We start from the raw sequence: 23069 nt of genomic DNA, 5'->3' as shown, positions 1-23069 counted from the left end.
ATTTGTAAGTCCTCCCCAGACAGCCATTTTGCTTTTTTCAATTTCTTTTCCATGGGGATGGTCTTGATCCCTGTCTCCTGTACAATGTCACGAACCTCCGTCCATTGTTCATCAGGCACTCGGTCTGACAGAATGTGGTCCACTAGAGAAGGGAATGGCAAACCACTTCAGTATTCTTGCCTTGAGAACCCCATGAACAGTAGGAAAAGGCAAGATGATGGGATACTGAATGAGGAACTCCCCAGGTCGGTAGGTGCCCAATATGCTACTGGAGATCAGTGGAGAAATAAATCCAGAAAGGAAGAAGGGATGGAGCCAAAGCAAACACAATACCCAGTTGTGGATGTGACTGGTGATAGAAACAAGGTCCAATTCTGTAAAGAGCAATATTGCATAGGAACCTGGAATGTTAGGTCCATGAATCAAGGCAAATTGGAAGTGGTCAAACAGGAGATGGCAAGAGTGAACATTGACATTCTAGGAATCAGGGAACTAAAATGGACTGGAATGGGTGAATTTAACTCAGATGACCATTATATCTACTACTGTGGGAAGAAATCCCTTAGAAGAAATGGAGTAGCCATCATGGTCAACAAAAGAGTCTGAGATGCAGTACTTGGATGCAATCTCAAAAACAACAGAATGATCTCTGTTCGTTTCCAAGGCAAACCATTCAATATTACAGTAATCCAAGCCTATGCCCCAACCAGTAACGCTGAATAAGCCGAAGTTGAACGGTTCCATGAAGACCTACAAGACCTTTTAGAACTAACACCCAAAAAAGATGTCCTTTTCATTATAGGGGACTAGAATGCAAAAGTAGGAAGTCAAGAAACAACTGGAGTAATGGGCAAATTTGGCCTTGGAGCATGGAATGAAGCAGGGCAAAGGCTAATAGAGTTTTGCCAAGAGAACGCACTGGTCATAGCAAACACCCTCTTTCAACAACACAGGAGAAGACTCTACACATGGACATCACCAGATGGTCAACACTGAAATCAGACTGATTATATTCTTTGCAGCCAAAGATGGAGAAGCTCTATACAGCTAGCAAAAACAAGACCAGGAGCTGACTGTGGCTCAGATCATGAACTCCTTATTGCCAAATTCAGACTTAAATCGAACAAAGTAGGGAAAACCACCAGACCATTCCAGTATGACCTAAATCCATGTGTACCACCATCATTAACATAAAACATAACATAACTTAACATCATTAACATAACAAGTGACTGAACAGAGCAAACAGATTTATCCCAGAAAGAGAGGAGATCATCACCTGGGACATAAATTCATATGCTACTGTTTCATGATTTTCAAAACCAATTTCTCCAGCAGCTAGGGCCCCCTGAAGAAAAAGTCTTAAGGGTAATTCTGCCAGCTCTGCTTTGATCAAAGCACTGATAGTCTGGTGAGCAAATGAAAAAATCTTCTGGCATTTCTTTTCCCATTTGTCATCCTAAAAAAAAGAAAAAATAGTTTAAATTACCTTATATTCAAGATTAACTTGCTTAAGAATATTCATTTTAAATAAAACTTTTATGGAACAAATAAGAAAAGTGGTAAAAGTTGAGTTCACAGTTTTCCTACTATCTTCCTGTCTCTGTTGTGGCGTCCACAAGTAAATCAAGCAGGATGCCTTCTCAAAACAACCATTTGAGGTCACTGGCTTTGCAATTTTTATACATTTGGTATTTTTTTTTTCCTATCAGAAAAGGCAACATATTCCCAAATTGGACAAAATTTGGAAAATACATAAAAGAATTAAAAAAAAATTCTTTAAAACCATCCCTAAATCTACCACCCAGCAATAATCACTAATTACATTCTGATGTTAATGTCTTCCTTTCTTTTTCCTATGCAAATATTATGTAACTGGGATCCTCTGGGTATGGTTTTATTTTCCGCTTTAAAGTACTTACTGAGAAGAGTTAAATTGGGCTCAGTGCTGCATGTAATTTGTATTCAACTTCTTTCACTTATTTTATCATGATTACCCTCATGATATTAAGATTATTTAAAATCATTTTAATCACTAGAAAATATTCCATAAAAAGGACACAGCATAACTTACTTTCTTTTGGAAATAAATGTAATATAACAGTCTATAAACACAAAGCATTATTGAGTCCCTAATTTTTTCTTTAGTATAAATTTTTAGAAGTGGAAATACTGGGTTTATTAAGGCTGTAGTTATATACTGCCAGAGTTTTCTATAAAGACTGCAGTAATTCACATTCCCACCATTACTAAATGAGAATGAATTCTCATCACACCATTGCCATTGCTGAACATTTTTCTTTTTTCTTTACCAGTCTGATTTCTAAATAAGTTCACTATTATAATTACCAGTGAGGTTAAATATTTTATCCATGTTTGACCATCCAAATTTCTTGTTAAAGCAACCTATTCTTTTCATCTTTAAGAGAAGGTAACAGTCACAGACTTTTACAAGGAATAAATGCAATAAGCCAAGTTTATAGTCCTTGGCACAGTGTATGGCAGAGAGTAATGTGCTAGTTGCTTTCTTTATTGTTACATTTACAAACATGTATCCATAAAATACTGGGAAAAAAAGAATTACATGACAGGCTGGCCTTATAAAAACTGGCTAAAGGTATGCTATGTCATGCTGGTAGGTCTACTGAATATACCTTATTCTCTATTAATTATTGTTTCTCCATTATTAGAATGTTTCTCCAATATTAGATCTTACTTGTTATATACTGCAACCTCTTAACGAGACTACTGCCTCACTTCAGAACTTGTACTTTATAAACACTCCAAGAAAATAAAATCATTCTTGAAAAAGTAAAGCATTCTCAGTCACTCTGTGAAAAACTTATCAATGTCTCACAAGTGATCTTTAGACACAGGAAAAACTTCAGCATCAATTTAAACTGTTTGAACCTTTCATTTCTAAGTGTTTTTTTAATGTGATTCCTCAACTAGTATGTAATCTATCAACATCACTATTAGTAATACTTAACACAGGACTAGTTATTGAAACTGAGATTTTATTACACCATTTTCTATTTGTACATGTTTGAAATTTTCTACCATAATAAAGTAAAATACACACATAGAGGAAAAAATTAGTGACATACTTAAAAGTAAACCCACCACTTTAGAATTCTCTTTGTACCGAAAAGCCAGCTGGTAAGCTGCAAATACCAAAGGCGGCAGTGTGAAGCGAATCCGTTGATTTCCACCAGCTCCAAAATGTTTTCGTGCCGTGTTTAAAATCTGACCAAAACAGAGACGAAACCCATTAATCTTTTCTGTATTTATAGAAACTATAATTATTTATAAAATTAAATGAGAGCTCTAATCATCATGATTGCTACCGTTTTTTGAATATAGTTTTTATGGTATACTCTTACAGTTCTTTTCTTGTCAAGTCATCACCATCGCCCAAGAGACAGATGCCTGCCAGGTTCCTCTGCCCATGGAATCCTCCAGACAAGAATACTGGATGGGTAGCCATTCCCTACTCCAGGGGATCTTCCTGACCCAGGGATTGAATCCACGTTTCCTACATTGCAGGCAGATTCTTTACTGTCTGAGGCACCAGGGAAGCCCATCTCACAAATGGGGGAAAGCTTGAGGTTCAGAGAGGTTGTATAATTTGCCCTAACTCACAGAGCTAGTCAGGGGCAGATATAGATTTAAATATATTTTCACAAACACATGTAAAAAGTATGCTGTGTTGATAAAGAGCACAGGCTCTGAAGACAGACACATTTAAACGTAGATTCTAACACTTACTATTAGTGTGACCCTGGGAAGACTACCATTTACCTTCTCTTAACTATAATTTTCACTCTCAGGGTTGTTGGGAAGATCAAATAACAGATGTAAAGTGTCATCAATACTAACACATTGCATGTACTCAAAATACTGGCTACTATTATAATATAAAAAATATGCATATTGCTGGTATATCATGCCTCTTACTTCAGGAAAATACTAAGACCACTTAAGTCAAGGAAAATGGTAATAAACTTTAAAAGAGCCATTAGGAAACAAACATCTGGTTGTTTCAGAAAAACCACAAGAATTCATGAAATACTTCTTACTACATGGAGACACAGTGTATGATATATTCAAGTTTTGTAAATTTCTTTGATAATGGTAGATGGATAGGAAGAGAATGGATTGCCCCTTGAGAAAGTCAAAGGTAACGATCCTCACCTTAAAGGTGTTTCTTTACATGGCATAACCAACTGGTTACAGGTGGAAAGCACACTTTCTACTTTGGTTTGCAATGAAAAATGAAAACCCACATAGGCCATGTATGTGCATGACACAGAAACGTAACACAATCAGTTAAACCACTTGAACAGTCAGGCCAGCCACTAGGTACAGATCACACGCAGTGTACAGACTGCTTGACACTAAGCCCAGTCGAAGACTACTGCACTACAGACAGAAATCAGCTTCTTTTTCACAATGGTTATGAAGGAGTACAAGAGTGTCAACTATGACAAAGTCAACACAAAAAGTCAGGGCTCATCCTCAAATTAAGGTGTTCTTCATTACAACAGACAAACAGTCCCATGTATCTAACAATGGTTAAACAAGTTTGCCCAAACAATAATTAAGCCACTATCTGTGCCACCTTTCATAAATTATCCAGTATCAGTCACCAATATCCTACTCAGGCAACATGTTTTATTCATTTCACAAAGGTTTATTAAGGAAGGGAGAATCTCATCTGATTGTTCTTTGCCAGGAAAAGGGGGTTAAGAAAAAGGTAATTTTAAAGTCTTCCCACATTTTCAATGTGGCAAACAAACACAACCTCTATTTGCAAACCTTGGAAACATAAACACAACTGAATATAAAGGCTGTTGCTCATACTTTAAAAGTTTATTATGAAAAACAACTGAACAATTCTAAAAGCAACAGACAGTTCAGAAAGAAAATAAACATGGGATGATTACTGGATGGATACCCAACTAAAGGAAGATAGACTTTTCTACAATTCCTAAGAAGTCTTCAGAAGAAATCACAGCAACCAACTTGCTCTTCGTAAGCTCCAGAAATTTACAATTAATACATTTAATCATAAAGCAAAAGTCCAGTTAATCTCTTACTCAGTTTCAATTCTTTTGAAACCTTTTAATACCACAAGCTGGATTAAACTATTTGAGACACATCTACATATGATTTCACAAGAAGCTGTTGAAGGGGTATAAGAAGAGTTAATTCATACCAAGTACTGCTGATCAGGGTCCTCAGACCGTAGAAGATGAATGAATCTGCCCACAAGGCTCTGCTCATCAGCAAAGTCCTCTGGGTCAGGTTCTTCTACAGGTTGATCTGGTTGATCCTGAATCAGTGTAGATACCAAATTCATTATGGAATCCACCTGTAGTATGGAAGACATGGAAACCGACTAGGGTGAAACAATCAGCATGTAATGCCACTGACAAAAGTGCTTTTAGTTGTGTAAAGTTACAAAACAGTATCAACAACTTTTTTTCCTTTTTTCTGTATGAAAGTGTATGCATGTTGGTACACATATAGATAAAAGTCTAGAAAGAGACAGACCAAATGTTAATTAAGAGCAGTTATTCTCTTCCTGTGGGATTATAGTTATTTTATATTTTCTTCCTTTATACATCTCCAATCTTCTTATTTATAGAATGAATGAGCTACTTATAACTATTTTTTAGTTGTAAATGACCTTCCCCTCCCATCTCATGTGTCTGTCTCATTGTCTAAAACCATAACTACATTGTCTCTGTTTTCTTAATATATAGCATGTCAGTATTCTCTTACCTGGTCTTGAGAGACAATTTCTGTATTATAATCTAGAACATTACTAAGCACGTAACAACTCATGCTCTTTCTGGACTCATAGTCAAAATACTCAAAAAGTGGGTGGAAATGTTTTAATTTCAAGACTGTTAAAATATTGTTGTAAGTGTCAACAGGAATCTTCAGAAGTCTGGTAAGCTCCTTTGAAACTGCACTACTGGTAGCAATACTGCCAAAAGAAAAACAGCAGTCCTTTAGTGAATAAATTAGCCTCTTACACACACAAACAGCACTTGATTCATAAAAATTTGAAAATTTTCATTTATATATTAAAGGAGACGGGTGAAGTGAATCACACCATCCCAAAATACCCCAGTGATTTCCAAGAGAGGTCTATCAGATGTCCACTTAAACATACACATTTATTCATCTATTAAAGTCCTATAGATCCAATAGGTTATGCTGGTCTACAATTCATGAACAGGTTGTATACCTGGAGTTAAAAAGACTGTCTAGAATGTGGTATTTCTAAGGGAAGTATTTTAAGTGGTAGTTAGGTTTCTAGGGCAGTCAATAAGTACTATATATTCAGGATGAAAAAATCCACGCAAAACTAGCAATTCAAGAACATAATACATAAATTATTTCTTCTGCATCAGATGTTGGTGAATAAGGAAAAGCAGGATAAAATTAGGAACATTCCAGGGTGACTGAGGAATGTCCAGGCATTTATAAGACCTTTAGAGGCTGGGACTTCAAATTCTTTATTCTGTCTAATTTTACTTTAAAACTCATTTAGTGGGGAAGATAAAGATACAAAATTTATTTAAGATCTGGAATGTTTTTTGATTCACACAAAAAATGAGAGTGACAGAAAAAGAGGTAAAAGAAAAAAGAAATCTTCCAGATGCAACTAAACCACTGGAAGAGAGATGGAAAACAGAAAGATAATGTGAGATGAAATGATAATACAGGGCAAGGAGGGGCCTAGCTTGACTCATCATGTTCAGAAGCAGTGGAGGATGGGACAGTAAAGGGACTACCGGGAAAAGATAATAAGATCACAACTGTGCAAGTGGCCACTAGAGGATGCAACAGGTCTAGGACAGCATAGCTGAGGAACATGTAAGTACACAACAGAATATTCATACTATGCCTGACCTCAAAATCAAAGCTGAAAACAGACAAAAATTTAAACCAATATAATTTTCACATCTTAAATACATACATGCATCCCTAACTTTTTGAAACTACTTATGGAAATACTAACTCGCCCTTATATACAAAGGGGTCTGAATGGAGACACGGGTCTCTAAAGATGCCTATGGTCTATGAGTGTCACTACTTGATCACTGTACACAACCAAGCAACTGGCTGCCGCTTTCTGCCCTGGCTGGTACCAAGCATGTCAATCTAACAGATGCTTAAAAAACAAGATGAACTCTAACATTTTAAAAAATAACTGCGAAAGAAAAACAGATCTGGGACAAAAAAGTTTTACAAAGGTTTTTATAAAAATGTTTGACTTACTGTTCAAGGTTTAACTTATTAAATATCTCCACTGTTGTTTCTAGAACTTTATCAACATAGTCCACACGATCAGGATAGCACTTCATAGCAAGATTAATGAGAGAGACTTGTAAAGATACAACATCCTCCGAAGGCATGTCTTGTCTAGACTGGAATATTCAGAAAACCATGGAATTTATTTTAAACAATTACTAAAAGACTATCAGCTGCGAATTATGAAAGTTTTTAGAACTTAGGAAGAAAGTCATACAAACCTGTATTACTGTAGCCACCTGCTGTGAAAATATGTCAAAAAGTTTAATATCTGTTGGGATCCCAGGTCCATCTTCACGGTGAGCAAATAAAGCTAATCTAAAAAAGAAAATACTCTTTATTTGAAAAGATATATTCATTTTTAATGGAAGAGTTTAACCCATGATGTCTTTCTCACTGTATTCTTACTTTATACCATATACACCAGATTTTTAACAGGTCAATTCTGTCAAATTCTTTGAAGCCTAATTAAGTAGTCATGGATAGAGCTGTATTAACATGACAAAATATATTCAACAGCCATGATTACAAAAAATAATCTCTGAAACATAAAAAGTACATAGATAATTTTACGACACTGCATTTTTACTATTGTAAAGTTTAAAACACAACTAATTCCAAAAGCAGTCAAGTTAACTTCTATTTACCACATCTAAACTACTCAAAACAATGTTTGTTCCATTATCATTACTGTTTATCCTGATTACAACTGGACCCACATTTAAGTAGTATTATGCCTAACATAAGAAAATCCAGTTATCAGCTTCCATTAAGAGTATCCCCAAATGACTTATAATTCTCAAAACCAAGGATCGACCTGATAATTTGGAGAATTCAGCTATATAAATTGACTTTAAAACTAATAACTTAGATATTTGCTGCTGCTGCTAAGTTGCTTCAGTCGTGTCTGACTTTGTGCGACCCCATAGACGGCAGCCCACCAGGCTCCCCCGTCCCTGGAATTCTCCAGGCAAGAACACTGGAGTGGGTTGCCATTTCCTTCTCCAATGCGTGAAAGTGAAAAGTGAAAGTGAGGTCGCTCAGTCGTGTCCGACTGAGTGACCCCATGGACTGTAGCCTACCAGGCTCCTCCATCCATGGGATTTTCCAGGCAAGAGTACTGGAGTGGCTTGCCATTGCCTTCTCCGAACTTAAGATATTTAAAACATAGTAAAAGTATTTGCAGAAATAAATCTTCACTTGGGTTTCTGGTTTCATAATGTCAATGAGTGTATGCTCACAAGCAGGAAACATACTATGTACCAGCACCCAGCAGGCACTCATTAAAGCTGTATCAAAGGCCAAGTTATACATTTAACCAAGACCAAAGGCTAAAGAAGTATTATTTAAACATACTGGGGATTTACTAATATTTTTAGTACTTGAAAATTCTTCTTTTAAAAAATGCAGTAACAGAGTGATTACTTGAACATTCTTAATCATCTATATTTATGTCTACTTGAAAAAGATTCCAGATCAAATTGTTTCCCTCTGAAAGATAATTTTCATCATTGTAAAACACAAGGATTGCTCTCTGGTGACAACTAGATTTATAAAATTTAAATGTTGGGATTGTATAATGTCTTTAAACACCAATTAAACACATAGATTAAAAATATTATCTCCATGCCTTCTGTTCAATTAAGAGCTAAACTTCTTTCATGAGTAAGCCAGACAAGTACTCAGTAGATACTTACAGAATTAATGTAACTAAATCAAAATCATTAATAAAGATGTAAAAAGGAATTCACAAAAATGTTTTAAATTCATTATTCAAAAGTCAGAACATCTGCCCTTCAATATGGGAAACTCTTACCTATCAATTAAAGCAATGATTATGTTTTTCACATTTACATTTTGGTGTAACTCAGCACAGGCCCGAAGAAAAGGATTCAAAGTTTGAAGGTGGAATTCATCAGGGAAAACCTGAAAATCAAATGATAATTGATTATTACTAAAATCAACAAGCAAAAATCAATTAGTAAAAGCATTTTCCACTATATTCTGGACTTAATATTTAAAGCTCATATTTGTGGGGGAAAAAAGTCATTTTAACATTATACAAGCAAGTACAGATACATCCCTTTCAAGCCTCTCTAAACATAACCCCAGGAAGAAATATTCTGTCAACCAAAGTACACCTACAATTAAACTAAAACTAATGATACCTAGACAACTTGGAGGTTATTCTTTCCTACATTTTGGGAAGAAAAATCCATCAATACAAAGACCATGTTATTATACTAATAGGAGAAAAGGATTTATTCAGGAAAGCTTAATCTCTTCAATCAAGATTTTTTCCCCCAAAACAAAGAAAATTAATGAAATACAAAACGAGTTCTTTAAAAACCTGAAATGTTCTCACCTACCTGAATAATGCACTCCATGAGATATTCCTGAGCCAAAGCATCTCTGCAATTCACCACTTGTTCCAATATGCCAGTCAAAACAATCTGAAAGAAGAAAAAGATTTTAAGAATTTCAGAATTATTTTCAAAATCTTAAGTCCCTCCTCCAGTAACGTATTTGAACTATTAACTTAAAAATCATATTTTAGGTTTTCCTGATCCATACTTCATTTCTAGACTAAACCGTAAAATTTTACAGAAGAATATTTAAATAAAAAAATTCTGGGTTTCTATTTCATAAAAGTCAAAGTCCATTTCATTGGTGTTTTTTCTTTTATGGTTTGTGCTTTTTGTGTCCTAAGAAAGTTTACCTAATCCAAGGTTATAAAGACTTCCTTTATGTTTTCTTCTAAAAATGCCAGTTGCAAATTTCACACTTATGACTTTGATCAATTTTTTGAGTTCCTCTGCATAGTGTGAGAATGGGTCACAGTTCAGAGACTTGGTTTGCATACAGATGTCCAATTGTTCCAGAATCACTTGCTGAAAAGGTTGCCTTCGCACCCTTATCAACAATAATTGATTATATACACGTGAGTCTATTCTGGATCACCTCTTCTAGGGGTCAGCAAATCTAGTTTAATGAACATTTTTGTATATTGTTTCCACATTATCTTTGGCTGCTTCTGCACTACACTGGCAGAATTTAACAGCTGCAAACTATATGGCTTGCAAAACCAAAAAATAAGTACTATTTGGTCCTGTAAAGAAAAAGTCTGCTATTTCCTGATTTATTCTCCACTGATAAATGTATTTATCCTTTTCACCAATATCACATTACTTTATTGTAGCTTTAGAGTAAGGGGTCGCTAAGGGTCGGACACGACTGAGCGACTTCACTTTCCCTTTTCACTTTCACACATTGGAGAAGGAAATGGCAACCCACTCCAGTGTTCCTGCCTGGAGAATCCCAGGGACGGGGGAGCCTGGTTGGCTGCCGTCTATGGGGTCGCACAGAGTCGGACACGACTGAAGTGACTTAGCAGCAGCAGCAGCATAGTAAAATAAATCTCAATGTAAAGAAAACTGGTATCTTGATAATGATAATACTGAGTCTTCCAATCCACAAACACAGACTCAAAATATATCTTTTAGTTTACTTAAGTCTTCTTTGATCAACAGTTTTCAATGCAATATTATTTTTTAAAATATTTCAATTTCAAAAATCAGATTTTATATATCTCATGACATAAGAAAAGATGAGCAGTAAAAAGATATGAACCTGCTTGTAGCGTTCCACATTTACACCTTCCAACTGACTAAGGCGCACCAAATTTGTCCCCACTAAAATTCTCAGTTCTTGTCTTTCTCGTTCTCTTTTTTCTCTATCTCGGCTATGGCCCTGATGCTGCATTCGAACCCAGAGCTTGTTCATTTCTGCAAAGTTGAGTAGGACAAAATCCATGGAATCACTGATATCACCAGTTGTTTCTTCACTGCAAAGAAACAGTTGGAAAAATTTTTATACACAGTATTTAAATATAGGAACAATTTACTACTATTCCTCTTCTTTGTGCATTTCCTTCTTACCTCTTTAATACACCAAATGCTTCATGAAAGACATCTTCAACTACACTGTCTTAGTGCTCAATTTCAAGAGAAAGAGAGAAAAGAATATCAGGGAGGGGACACAGTTCAAGTTTAGAGGGACAAAATGCTCCCACCCAACTCCTTTTGGGAATTCCCACGTGGCACTAGTTATGATAAAGAACCCTCCTGCCAATGCAGAAAATCTAAGAGATGCGGGTTCGATCCCTGGGTTGGGAGGATCCCCTGGAGGAGGGCATGGCAACCCATTCCAGTATTTTTGCCTGGAGAATCCCACGGACAGAGGATCCTGTCAGGCTACAGTCCATGGGGTCATGAAAAGTCCAGTACAACTGAAGCAACTTAACCACTCCTTTTCCTAGGCCAACTAAACTTGTTCTTGGAATTGTATACCATTAATTCAAAAAGCCTTAAAAAATGGACACTTGTGTCACTGTTAACTCATCATTTTATTATTGAGTATTTTATGTTTGCAATTGAACTATAAACTTTGTAAGCTCTGTAAGACCAAATATTTCTTGCTTATTTTTACATTTCCTAAGATGGGAAACTTAGTAGTTTTCAAAACTTTTTGCTGATGACTAAATTAATGCTCAAAACTGAATCAAATCATAACACAGCAAATAACCTCACCATCTTCTCTACACTCTTAAATTTTTATCTTTTCTACACCATTTAAATTTTTGTCATATGCATGGTTAAAGTTTTATTATAGCTTTTCTTTTAAAAAGGAAGTGATGCAGATATACTAAAAACAATTAAAATATACACATTAGAAATAAATGAATAAAGAAACTTTTTAAAAAGGGAATTAAGTTCCTCAATCAAGGGAACTTGTCATGTGCATAGTTCACCCAACTGGATAAAGACCACCTGTCATCTTTGTGGGATAAAAGCACAACAGACTCGGATGCTAGAATATTGGTTGCATAAGAGACAGTTCTCTCTGAATGGCATTTCCCCCCCACCTGTTTTGGAGTTAATATCTAATTTGTGTGCACAGATAATTAAAATCACTTATACTCCGGGGTAACTAGAAGTTGCTAAATTATAAAAACTGGTAAGACATTCAAGAAACAATATGAAAACTGGCTAGCTCATAAAAGAAGTTAAACATACTTCGTTATTTTATCACAAATACAATTTTCAAAATGTAACCCATTTAAAAAGTTGTATTTTCAAAGAATATCTGATGGAATGGAAAAATGCTTTCAACTATGCTAAATTAAAAAAGCAGGTTCTAACGACCTACACATAATTTCCATAAGAGTACATTTTATATCACACCACGTATACTGTGTCTCAAAGGAAACCTATAACAAAATGCTGCCAGTGGCTGACTCTGGGTAGGAGAATTACTGACATTTATTTTCTTCTGTATACTTTTCTATACTTTTTATATGTTTTGCAACAACAATAAAAATACTACAGCTAAATAAATAAAGAAAACCACTTACTCTGTTGGCTCCCCTTCATCAGGTAAGATGTTTCTGGTACACTGAAGTAGATAATTTCGAAGAAATAGACCTCTCAAGGGATGTTGCACACCACGGCACATTTCTACCAAATCTTTCAAAATATCTTTCCTGGACTGAGGAAATGACTTGACGTATACAACTCCAACTGTGATCAACAGATAACTAGAAGAATGAGACAACATTTGATTAGAAATAAAATACTCAAGAATTTGACTATATTCAAACACAATATATACAAACATGAAATAAGACAGGAAGCAGGTTTTCTCCTACGTAATAAAGAAAATATCATCTAATTTAAAATATAACTGCTTACTGACACCCTTCCATTTATTTATAATATCACCTTTAAACACATTAGGACTCATAACTGTCATGATATTAACTTTTCTAGTAGTCAAGAAATTAAACAAAATATGTCCTTTTTTTTCTATTTTCAAAGTTCTTCAATAATCTATAATAAATAGTTATTTATACTTCACAGCCTTAAAAAAATCACTATCAAAATGTTAACCTCTATTTGCTAAGAAATTAAATAACCTTAAACCCGCTGATTTTAAAGGATGTAACACAAAGTAGGAAATGCAGATATAAAAGCCCGCAGAGTCTTAATAACTTACAGCCTTGGGATAATGTTTCCGGCATACTGTACAAGTTCATAGAGATCTGCCACTTTTCTTCCTTTAGCAAATTCATCTGTCAGGTAAACTTCCAAGTAGTGCAGTTCATCAGAAATAGCCATATCTTTTAATTATCATTAAGGATTTAAAGTTAAGTCAACCTAAGAATGTTGATTCTACAACTTGTTGAACTCATTAAATTGGTCAAATTTCTTTTCTTGGTATTGAAGTTTTTTCTTATTTATTGGGGGTGGGGGGCATGCGCCACAGCTTGTGGGATCTTAACTCCTCAACCAGGGATTGAAACTAGGCCATGGCAGTGAAAGCCCAGAATTCTAACCACTAAACCACCAGGGAACTTCTATACTGGGCAAATTTCCTAAATGTTAGTCATGTAAGAAAGCATGTTTAAATTAAGTAAAGACAGAATTTCTTCTGGGCTTTCCTGACTTTAAGGCATTTTAAAGATATCTGGTAAAACAAAACAATAAAAATAAGATTGCCTGTGAGACTACTTAAGGGTTTTGAAATGGCAAATCACTGATGTCCTTTACATTTCAGAGTCCAGTTGACAAAATCTTAGCATTAAAAAACCAATTGCTTAATACTTTCAATATCCTTCATGAGTAGTCTGAAAACCGAGATATAACAACAAGCCACATAAAGAAGTGTAAGCACAGAAAAGGGGTTTCTGATACTCTTCTGAGCACATTCGCAGGGAGAAGTACTATTTGATTAAGACAATGAGAAATAATACAACTTCTGAAAAACTTAGGGAACAAGCAAAATAAGCCTTATCAAGAAAATAGTATGATCAAAATGTTCTTCAACAGTCAAAAGATACAAAGTTCATAGTAGCTCTTTGGTGATAACATAGAAGTCCGCAGTTCACCAAGCATATTAGAAGCATGTTTCAGAGCATCCATAAGCTTGTTTTTGTCCTACAGAAAAACCAAGAGCATTGGTGAGAATGCTTAATTTAAATAAACATTTAACTTGGCTATACAAACTTTAATTAAGGATCTATTACACAGTTTTAAACGTATATAGCACCTAAATTATTTTAATCACATAAAAATCAAGTTTAATTTCACCTTGCCTTCACTTTACTGAAAAGAGTAAGATACCTCACCAGGCGGTAAAGCTTAGCAAATCTCATTTATCTAGGACCACAAGCTTCCTGGCAATAACTCAAATCTTTACAATCCTGGCAACTATGAAACTATAGCTCCATTTATTTATCTTTTACCTGTAAGAAAGGAAACTGGCATACTGATTCTTTTGAAAGAAAGTTACTATTCTGACAATGGCTTGGTCATAGGTTAAACACTCTTCAGAGATGTCTGGAATGACTACTTTTTAAGTATGCGTTCCTTCTCACAATGTCCATATGCCCCACTTAAGACATAAACATAGACAATTCCTTTAGATACAGAAACACTGTTCATACACAGAAAGAGACAGAAGCAAGCAATAGCAAGCTCCATGCCACCCATTTTCTCCACTCCAAGAGTTCTGTTTTTACAAACTGGTTTGCAAGAAAAACAATACAATAGATACAACTGGTTAAAAGAGCATATTATTACTAAGCTTTAGAAACTCTAAGACATGTTACAAAGGCAAGATATTATCATCATCATCAATACAGCAACTTATAATTTAAGTACCAGCCTATTTGGTTCCATTTCTTAAATTTTATTCCAGAGAATCTATAGTTTCTACACAGATAATCTACTCTTTCAGAATATGAAAATTAAGTATAGTTTTTAAGGTAGTTCTTACCAAAAAATATATCTGTTCAGGACAGAAATAAAAGCCTTTAAGATAGAGGGGAAAGGCTGAACAATTAAAATTGAAAGCATTTTAAACCAATATTTATTAAGCAACTATTATATGTCAAATACCCCTCAGGTTTGAGGTATAGAACTGATGAGGCCAATAATTCAGGTCAGATAGGGTATGGAGATAATACAGTGATGTGTAAGTAGAAGGCAGGGTCTCCCATCCTCATGGAGCTGACATTCTGGTAGGGAAGACAGACAATTTCAAACCATAAATATAAAGGTAAATAAATATCTCAACAGGGCTATCTACTGAAATTGCTCCACATAGCGCCTGAGGGAGCTGAGGCTGAATATTATTAGATTTACCAGGGCAGTAGTGCTAGAGGCTTTAGAAAACACAGCTTAAAATTCCCAGGAACATGCAGACTACAACTGTGCCTCTCACACTGTCATTCTTACCAGGCATCTCTTCATCTGGAATGATTGGACCTTCACAGCCTGTATGGCTTCATCCAGGAGTTTTTCCTGCTCATCCTGCGGTGACTGCTGTGTTGTAGGCTAAAAAAAGTTTTTTTAAAATCTCCCATTAATGTGTCAATTAGAGAAAATCTGTTATTTTTGTAGGTCCAGCCATAGTTTACATTTACAAAGCTTTCACATAAGGTTCATTCCAGTTCTACATCTCAGACTCATTTATCAATTTTTGACAAATGAACAGGGAGCTGTCCCGTTATTGAAGTTAATAGCATAAGACTGGTGAAGGAGAAAAGTAACAGATACAGAGAATTTCTTCTCAGAAACTGACTCAACATTCCTGTAGCAGGTTGTCTTCAAAGAAATATAAGGTGGTGGTTTATGGCTGCCTATGCTCCGCTCAGCTCAGCTCAGCTCAGCTCAGCTCAGCTCAGTCGCTCAGTCGTGTCCGACTCTCCGCGACCCAAATCCACCTAGAACATAACCAATCTGTGGTGGTTAAGTAGTCTAACCCAAATCTCTAAAAGCTTCCTTTTTCCCTAACCTACCTTTCATCTGCATCTTAGTCTATTCTTAGGAAGACCAAGGAACTAGTTTATGAGAACACATATCCTCTTCAGTTCAGTCGCTCAGTCGTGTCCGACTCTTTGCGACCCCATGAATCACAGCACGCCAGGCCTCCCTGTCCATCACCAACTCCCGGAGTTCACTCAAACTCATGTCCATTGAGTTGGTGATGCCATCCAGCCATCTTATTCTCTGTCGTCCCTGTCTCCTCCCACCCCCAATCCCTCCCAGCATCAGAGTCTTTTCCAGTGAGTCAACTCGTCGCGTGAGGTGGCCAAAGTATTGGAGTTTCAGCTTTAGCATCAGTCCTTCCAATGAACACCCAGGATTGATCTCCTTTAGAATGGACTGGTTGGATCTCCTTGCAGTCCAAGGGACTCTCAAGAGTCTTCTCCAGCACCACAGTTCAAAAATATTGCCTATCCTCTTAGGCAATATTTGATGAGGGACAATAGTTTGGCCACCTCATGCGAAGAGTTGACTCACTGGAAAAGACTGATGCTGGGAGGGATTGGGGGCAGGAGGAGAAGGGGACAACAGAGAATGAGATGGCTGGATGGCATCACCGACTTGATGGACATGAGTTTGAGTGAACTCCGGGAGTCGGTGATGGACAGGGAGGCCTGGCGTGCTGTGATTCATGGGGTCGCAAAGAGTTGGACACGACTGAGAGACTGAACTGAACTGACTGAAACAGCTTAGAAATAAAATAGCTAAAGCTGCTGACAGTGACTCGTAGTAGAACACCATAAAGAGTAACTCCCTTGAGGATCTACCTTATCATTTCAAATCAGACAGCTACAGTTATAATGGACAAAATACACCAGTATAGTCTTGCTTTCGCCATCAGAAAAATCTGCTTGCAAAATGAATCAGATCTACCTGTGAAGCAAAATTAACCACTCCACCCCTTATATTGTATAAACACTGTGTTTACACCTCTGCTACAGCAGGCATCACATTATAACTATAAATGATGACTATTTCACATCCCTGGAACCCAACACATTGCCAGACACATAATGGATGCTTCACAAACATTCACTGTTGGAATGAATAAGCTGGTTTTAGACTATATTTTTAATAAAAAGCAACGAAAGAATCAACAGATGAATGGATAAACAAATTATGTTATATACATATAAGGAATATTAATCATAAGGAGTGAAGTATTGATAGATGCTATGTGAACTACAAAAAGGTTATTTAAGTAAAAGAAATCAGACATGGAAGCCCACACATTGTGTGACTGCACTGATAAGAAATTAAGGCATAGCTCAGAGATACTGCACGTTCAGTTCCAGACCACAGCAGAAAAGCAATACTGCAATAAACTCAGTCACATAAACTTTGCAGTTTCGCATGTGTACACTGTACTGCAGTCTATTAATTAAGTCTGCAACAGCATTATGTCTAAGTAAACAATACATACACTTTAATTTAAAAATAATTTATGGCTAAACTGCTAACCATCATCTGAGCCTTCAGCAAGTTTTTGCTGGTGCAGGGTCTCACTTTGATGTTGATGGCTGTTGACTAATTAGGATGGTGGTTGCTGGAGGTCGTGGAGGCTGTGGTAATTTCTTAAAATAAGACAATAATAAAGTCTGCCTCATGGACTGGCTCTTTCTTTCACGAGCAATTTCTCTGTGGCATGTGATAGTCTGATACCATCTTACCCATAGCAGAACTTCCAAAATTGGAGTCAGTTCTCTCAAACCCTGTGTGCTCAGTAGCTCAGACATGTCCAACTCTTTGGACTGTAGCCCGTCAGGCTCCTCTGTCCATGGGATTTTCCAGGCAAGAATACTGGAGTGGGTTGCCATTTCCTCCTCCAGGTGATCTTCCCGAGCCAGGGATCAAACTTGCCTCTCTTGCATCTCCTACACTGGCAGGCAGATTCTTTACCACTGTGCCACCTGGAAGCCCCTCAAACTGCCCTGCTGTATTCACTAAGTTTATGTAATATTCTGAATCCTGTGCTGCCATTTTCAACAGTCTTCACAACATCTTCACTGGGGTGGCATTCATTTCAAGAAACCACTTTCTTTACTCATTCATACAAAGCAACTCTTCATCTGTTAAAGTCAGATCAGGAGATTTGGCAATTCAATCACATCTTTAGACTCCACTTCTGATTCTAGTTCTCTTGTTATTTCCACCACATCTTCAGTTACTTTCTCCACTGAAGTCTTCAACCAACCAAGGTCATCCATGAGGACTGGAATCCACTTCTTCCAAACTCCTGTGTATGTTGATTTTTTTGACCTCTTCCCTTGAATCACAAACGTTCTTAATAGCTTCTAGAATGGTGAATCCTTTCCAGAAGGTTTTCAATTTGCCCAGATCCATCAAAGGAATTATTATCTATGGCAGCTACAGTCTTTTGAAATCTTTTCATTTGGCTGCACTGGGTTTTAGTTGCAGCATGTGGCATCTTCAATCTCTGTTGCAGCATGCAGGATCTTTAGCTGTGGCAATGTGAACTCTTAGTTGTGGCACGTGAGATTTAGTTCCTTGACCAGGAATGGAACTAGGTCCCTTTACTGGGAATGCTGAGTCTTAGCCACTGGACCATCAGAGAAATCCCTGAGATGTATTTCTGAAATAATAAGACTTGAAATTCAAAATAACTCCTTGATCTGTGGGCTACAGAATGGATGTTGTGTTAGCTAGCAGGAAAACAATATTAATCTCACCGTATGTCTCCATCAGAACTCTTGGGTGTTAGGTATGTAATAATTATTAATATTCTGAAAGCAATCCTTTCTTTTCTGAGCAACAGGTCTCAACAGTGAGCTTAAAACATTCAGTAAACTATGTTGTAAACAGATGTGCTGTCATCCAGGCTTTGTTTTTCCGTTTATGGGCACAGGCCCATACTTCATAAGGACCCTAGGATTTTAGGAATAGTAAATGAATACTGGCTTCAACTTAAAGTCATCAGCTGCACTAGCCCCTAACAAGTCAGCCTGTTCCTGAAGCCAGACATGGACTTCTCTCTGGCTGTGAAAGTCCTAGATGGTATTGTCTTCCAATAGAAGGCTGTTTTGTCTACAAGGAAAACCCTTGTTTAGTGTAGCCACCGTTATTAATTATCTTATCCAGACCTGCTAGGTAACTTGTTACAGCATCTACATCAGCATTTGCAGCTTCACCTTGCATTCTTATGCTATGAAGATGGCTTCTTTACATAATACCTTATGAACCAACTTCTGCTAACTTCAAACTTTCCTTATGCAGCTTTCTTACCTCTCTCAGCCTTCACGGAACTGGAGAGGGCCTTGCTCTGAATTAGGCTTTGGCTAAAGGAAATGTGATGGTGGTTTGATCATCTATCCAGACCACTAAAACTTTCTACACATCAACCATAAGACAGTTTCACCTTCCTTTCACTCATGTGATCACTGGAGTAGCACTTTTAATTTCCTTCAGTAATTTTTCCTTTACATTTACAACTTGGCTAACTGTTTGGTACAAGAGACTAAGTTTTTGACATGTCTTCCTCACTGAGCTTAATCATTTCTAGCTTTTGATTTCACTTGAACTCTTTGAACTCTTTCTTTCATTTGAACACTTAAGAGACTATTGTAGGGCAATTAATTGGCTTAATTTCAAGATACTGTTGTATCTTGGGGAATTGGGAGGCTCAAGAAAAGGGAGAGTAATGGAGAAGAGCTGGTCAGGGGGCAGTGAGAATACACACACTTAAAAATTAAGTTTGCAGACTTATCTAAGTACAGTTTGTGTCACCTCAAAACAATCATAACTGATCACCATAACAAATATGATAATGAAAAAGTATGAAATACTGTGAGAATTACCAAAATGTGACACAGAAACACAAAGTGAGTAAATGCTGTTAGAAAAATGGCACCAAAAAGACTTGCTAGATGCAGGATTGCCAAAAAATTTCAATTTGGGGGAAAAAAAAATGCAGTAGAGCAAAGCACAATAAAATGAGGTATATTTGCATCCAGAATAGGAAAATCATCCATAGAAACAGAAAGCAGACTGGTGGTTACCAGGAGGGAAAGAGGGAAAGTGGATGAGTAACTGATTAATGAGTACAGGGTTTCCTTTTTGGGCGGTAAAAATGTTTTGAAACTGAGTTTCCCTAGGGCATACTTCTTCAAAAGCGTAAATAAATATCAAAGAAAAAGTTCAATATCCTTTAAACTGAACACTAACTCACACAACAAAACTATTAGTGTAAAATGTTGACAAGGAGGACATGTGCATTTAAGGATTCTGAGTTAATGAAATTCACTATTCATCATGGGCTAGTTCTCTGAGACCAAGCAACGGTTTGTGTTTTTTGGCTCCTTACCTCTGGATGCAATAGATTTAACAACTATTAGAATCAACGGATTTCACTAGGTTCAGAAGGCCAGCTTTGAGATAAGCAGAAATTTTTACTGTAGTAAAACATACACAACGTAAAACTTGCCATTTTAACCATTTTTAAGAGTGCAGTTCGGCAGCATTAAGTACATTAACACTGTTGTACAGCCACTGCCACCATTCATCTCCAGAACTTTTTCACCTTTCCAAAAGGAAACTCTGAGCAATAAACAGTAACTTCCCATCCCCCTACTCCTGCCCAAGGCAACTACCACTTTCTTTGTCTAAGAGCTTGACTTCTCTAGGTAGGACCTGATATAAGGGGAATTATACAATATTCATTCTTTTGTGTCTGGTTTATTGCATTTGGCATTATATCTTCAAGGTTCATCCATGTTGTAGCATATGTCAAAATGCCCTTTTTTAAAACTTTAATTAATTTATTTATGGCTGCACTTGGTCTTCATTGCTTTCACTGGGCTTTCTCTAGTTGTGGCAAGTGGGGGCTACTCTATACTTGTGGTGCTTCTCTCTTATTGCGGACTACGGGTTCTAGGGCTCTTGGCTTAGCTGCCCAGTGGCATGTGGAAGATGTGGCAATCTTCCCAGACCAGGGATTGAACCTGTGTCCCCTGCATTAGCTGGCAAATTCTTAACCACATTCTTATCCAACCAGTCCATTCTAAAGGAGATCAGTCCTGGGTGTTCACTGGAAGGACTGATGCTAAAGCTGAAACTCCAATACTTTGGCTACCTCATGCAACGAGTTGACTCACTGGAAAAGACTCTGATGCTGGGAGGGATTGGGGGCAGGAGGAGAAGGGGACAACAGAGAATGAGATGGCTGGATGGCATCACTGACTTGATGGAGGTGGGTTTGAGTGAACTCCGGGAGTTGGTGATGGACAGGGAGGCCTGGCGTGCTGTGATTCATAGGGTCGCAAAGAGTCGGACATGACTGAGCAACTAAACTGAACTGAACCGAACCACTGGACCACCAGAGAGATGCAAAATTTCCTTCTTTTTGAGGTTAAATAATATTCCATTGTGTGTATATATCATTTTGTTTATCCATTCATCTGCTGATGGATATTTGGGTATAGTACTACCTTTTGGCCACTGTATATAATTATATGGCAAATAAAAGTGTGGTTATAAAAAGTCTGGGTACATGCTCAGTCTCTAAATCATGTCCAATTCTTTGCAATCCCATGGACTGTAGTCCTCCTGGCTCCTCTGTCCATGGGATTCTCCAGGCAAGAATACTGGAGTGGGTTGCCATTTCCTTCTCCTGGGGATCTACCCAACCCAGGGAGTGAACCTGTGTTTGCTGTGTCTCCTGCATTGGCAGGTGGATTCTTTATCACTGAGCCATCTGGGAAGCCCTATAAACAGATTACAAACAATTCAAAAATATTTGTATAGAATTGACTAGACTCAGTAATTTGTAAGCAAATTAGCAAAATTTTTCTATTTTGTATCAACTGGGTTTAAAATTAATAGAAAAGTATATATACAAAATGTAGAAAATAAAGAGATAAAGCTATAATAAAGAAATGTACTTTTACATATTACTTGTAAGACAATGCAGCTGGCTATTCTAAAGGAACATCTAGGTGCCCTTCCTGCCAAGTATGGCACTGAGCAAGTCAGTTTAACATGAACATGATTTCACTACACACAAATTAGATAACCAATGACCCCTCATTCATAAAAGGGGTTCTGCATTTACAAATGACTCTGTACACAGCAATTATATATATCAGAGAAAAATGGAAACACTAGAGTCAAGATCAAATTAACATTTGTGATTAGGCCCCTTTTAGTCCACAGATTCAAGCCAAATAGCCCTCACAAGTCTACAGTTAAAAGGTGCAGAGAAAACAAAGGTCACTACGAACATATCACTTATAAAACTAGTTCCCATTCAAACAATGTGCTTTCATTTCCTCTTGCAGCAAACAAGGATAATAGAAATACTTGTATCACTGTTATGAGTAATAAAGTGAAATGACACCGATAAAGCTTGAAAATTGCTTAGCACTTAGTAATAAGCAATCCACATAAGTGTTCCCATCATTATTATATTCCCCATAGATACCAGCAATTATCTACAACCAGCCTAGAGACTTGTCGATCTCTCCACACATAAAGATGTTTTCAAGATAGATGTAATCAAACAATGCAATGCTAATCAACTATAAAATGAAAATAACCATCTCACAAAGATACAGAATTTCATTATGTTAATGAAAACACTATTTTTTAAATGACGGTAAGACACAAAATAGCAACTGAAGTAGGGAGACCTAAGCACGATGAAGGGATGGGAAAGGTATATTTTAATACCAGCCTCTCCACTTTCAATTACCAATAAATTTCCCCAGGAATCCTATGATGGCACACACCACGACCATTTACTTCCCCCAGCTTTATAGTTACACGTTCTTCTCCACCTAGAAAATTTCTACTCACTGTCCTCAGAATCTCAGTTCACGCTACTTCCTGTAATCTTTC

At 36.8% G+C, this 23069-nt stretch overlaps 1 protein-coding gene across 1 annotated transcript in view; it reads right to left on the bottom strand.

Moving 5' to 3' along the window:
* Window positions 1-23069, bottom strand: part of VPS35 (VPS35 retromer complex component) — a 30607-nt gene that overhangs the window by 5788 nt on the left and 1750 nt on the right. Inside the window, exons 2-14 of the mRNA XM_055412850.2 lie at window positions 15627-15725; window positions 14228-14324; window positions 13384-13507; window positions 12743-12925; window positions 10960-11173; window positions 9699-9782; window positions 9146-9255; window positions 7551-7647; window positions 7297-7445; window positions 5788-5995; window positions 5219-5374; window positions 3124-3246; window positions 1280-1459 (exon numbers count right to left, since the gene is read on the bottom strand). Coding sequence (XP_055268825.1) covers window positions 1280-1459; window positions 3124-3246; window positions 5219-5374; window positions 5788-5995; window positions 7297-7445; window positions 7551-7647; window positions 9146-9255; window positions 9699-9782; window positions 10960-11173; window positions 12743-12925; window positions 13384-13507; window positions 14228-14324; window positions 15627-15725 — 1824 coding nt within the window. The remainder of the gene's footprint in view (window positions 1-1279; window positions 1460-3123; window positions 3247-5218; window positions 5375-5787; window positions 5996-7296; window positions 7446-7550; window positions 7648-9145; window positions 9256-9698; window positions 9783-10959; window positions 11174-12742; window positions 12926-13383; window positions 13508-14227; window positions 14325-15626; window positions 15726-23069) is intronic.

This window comes from Moschus berezovskii, chromosome 22 (assembly GCF_049115385.1).
Source record: "Moschus berezovskii isolate FMDL1 chromosome 22, NW_MosBer_1.0, whole genome shotgun sequence".
Taxonomy (NCBI): Eukaryota; Metazoa; Chordata; class Mammalia; order Artiodactyla; family Moschidae; genus Moschus; species Moschus berezovskii.
Note: the sequence above shows the minus strand (reverse complement) of the source record. Positions and strands in the feature narration are given on the sequence as shown.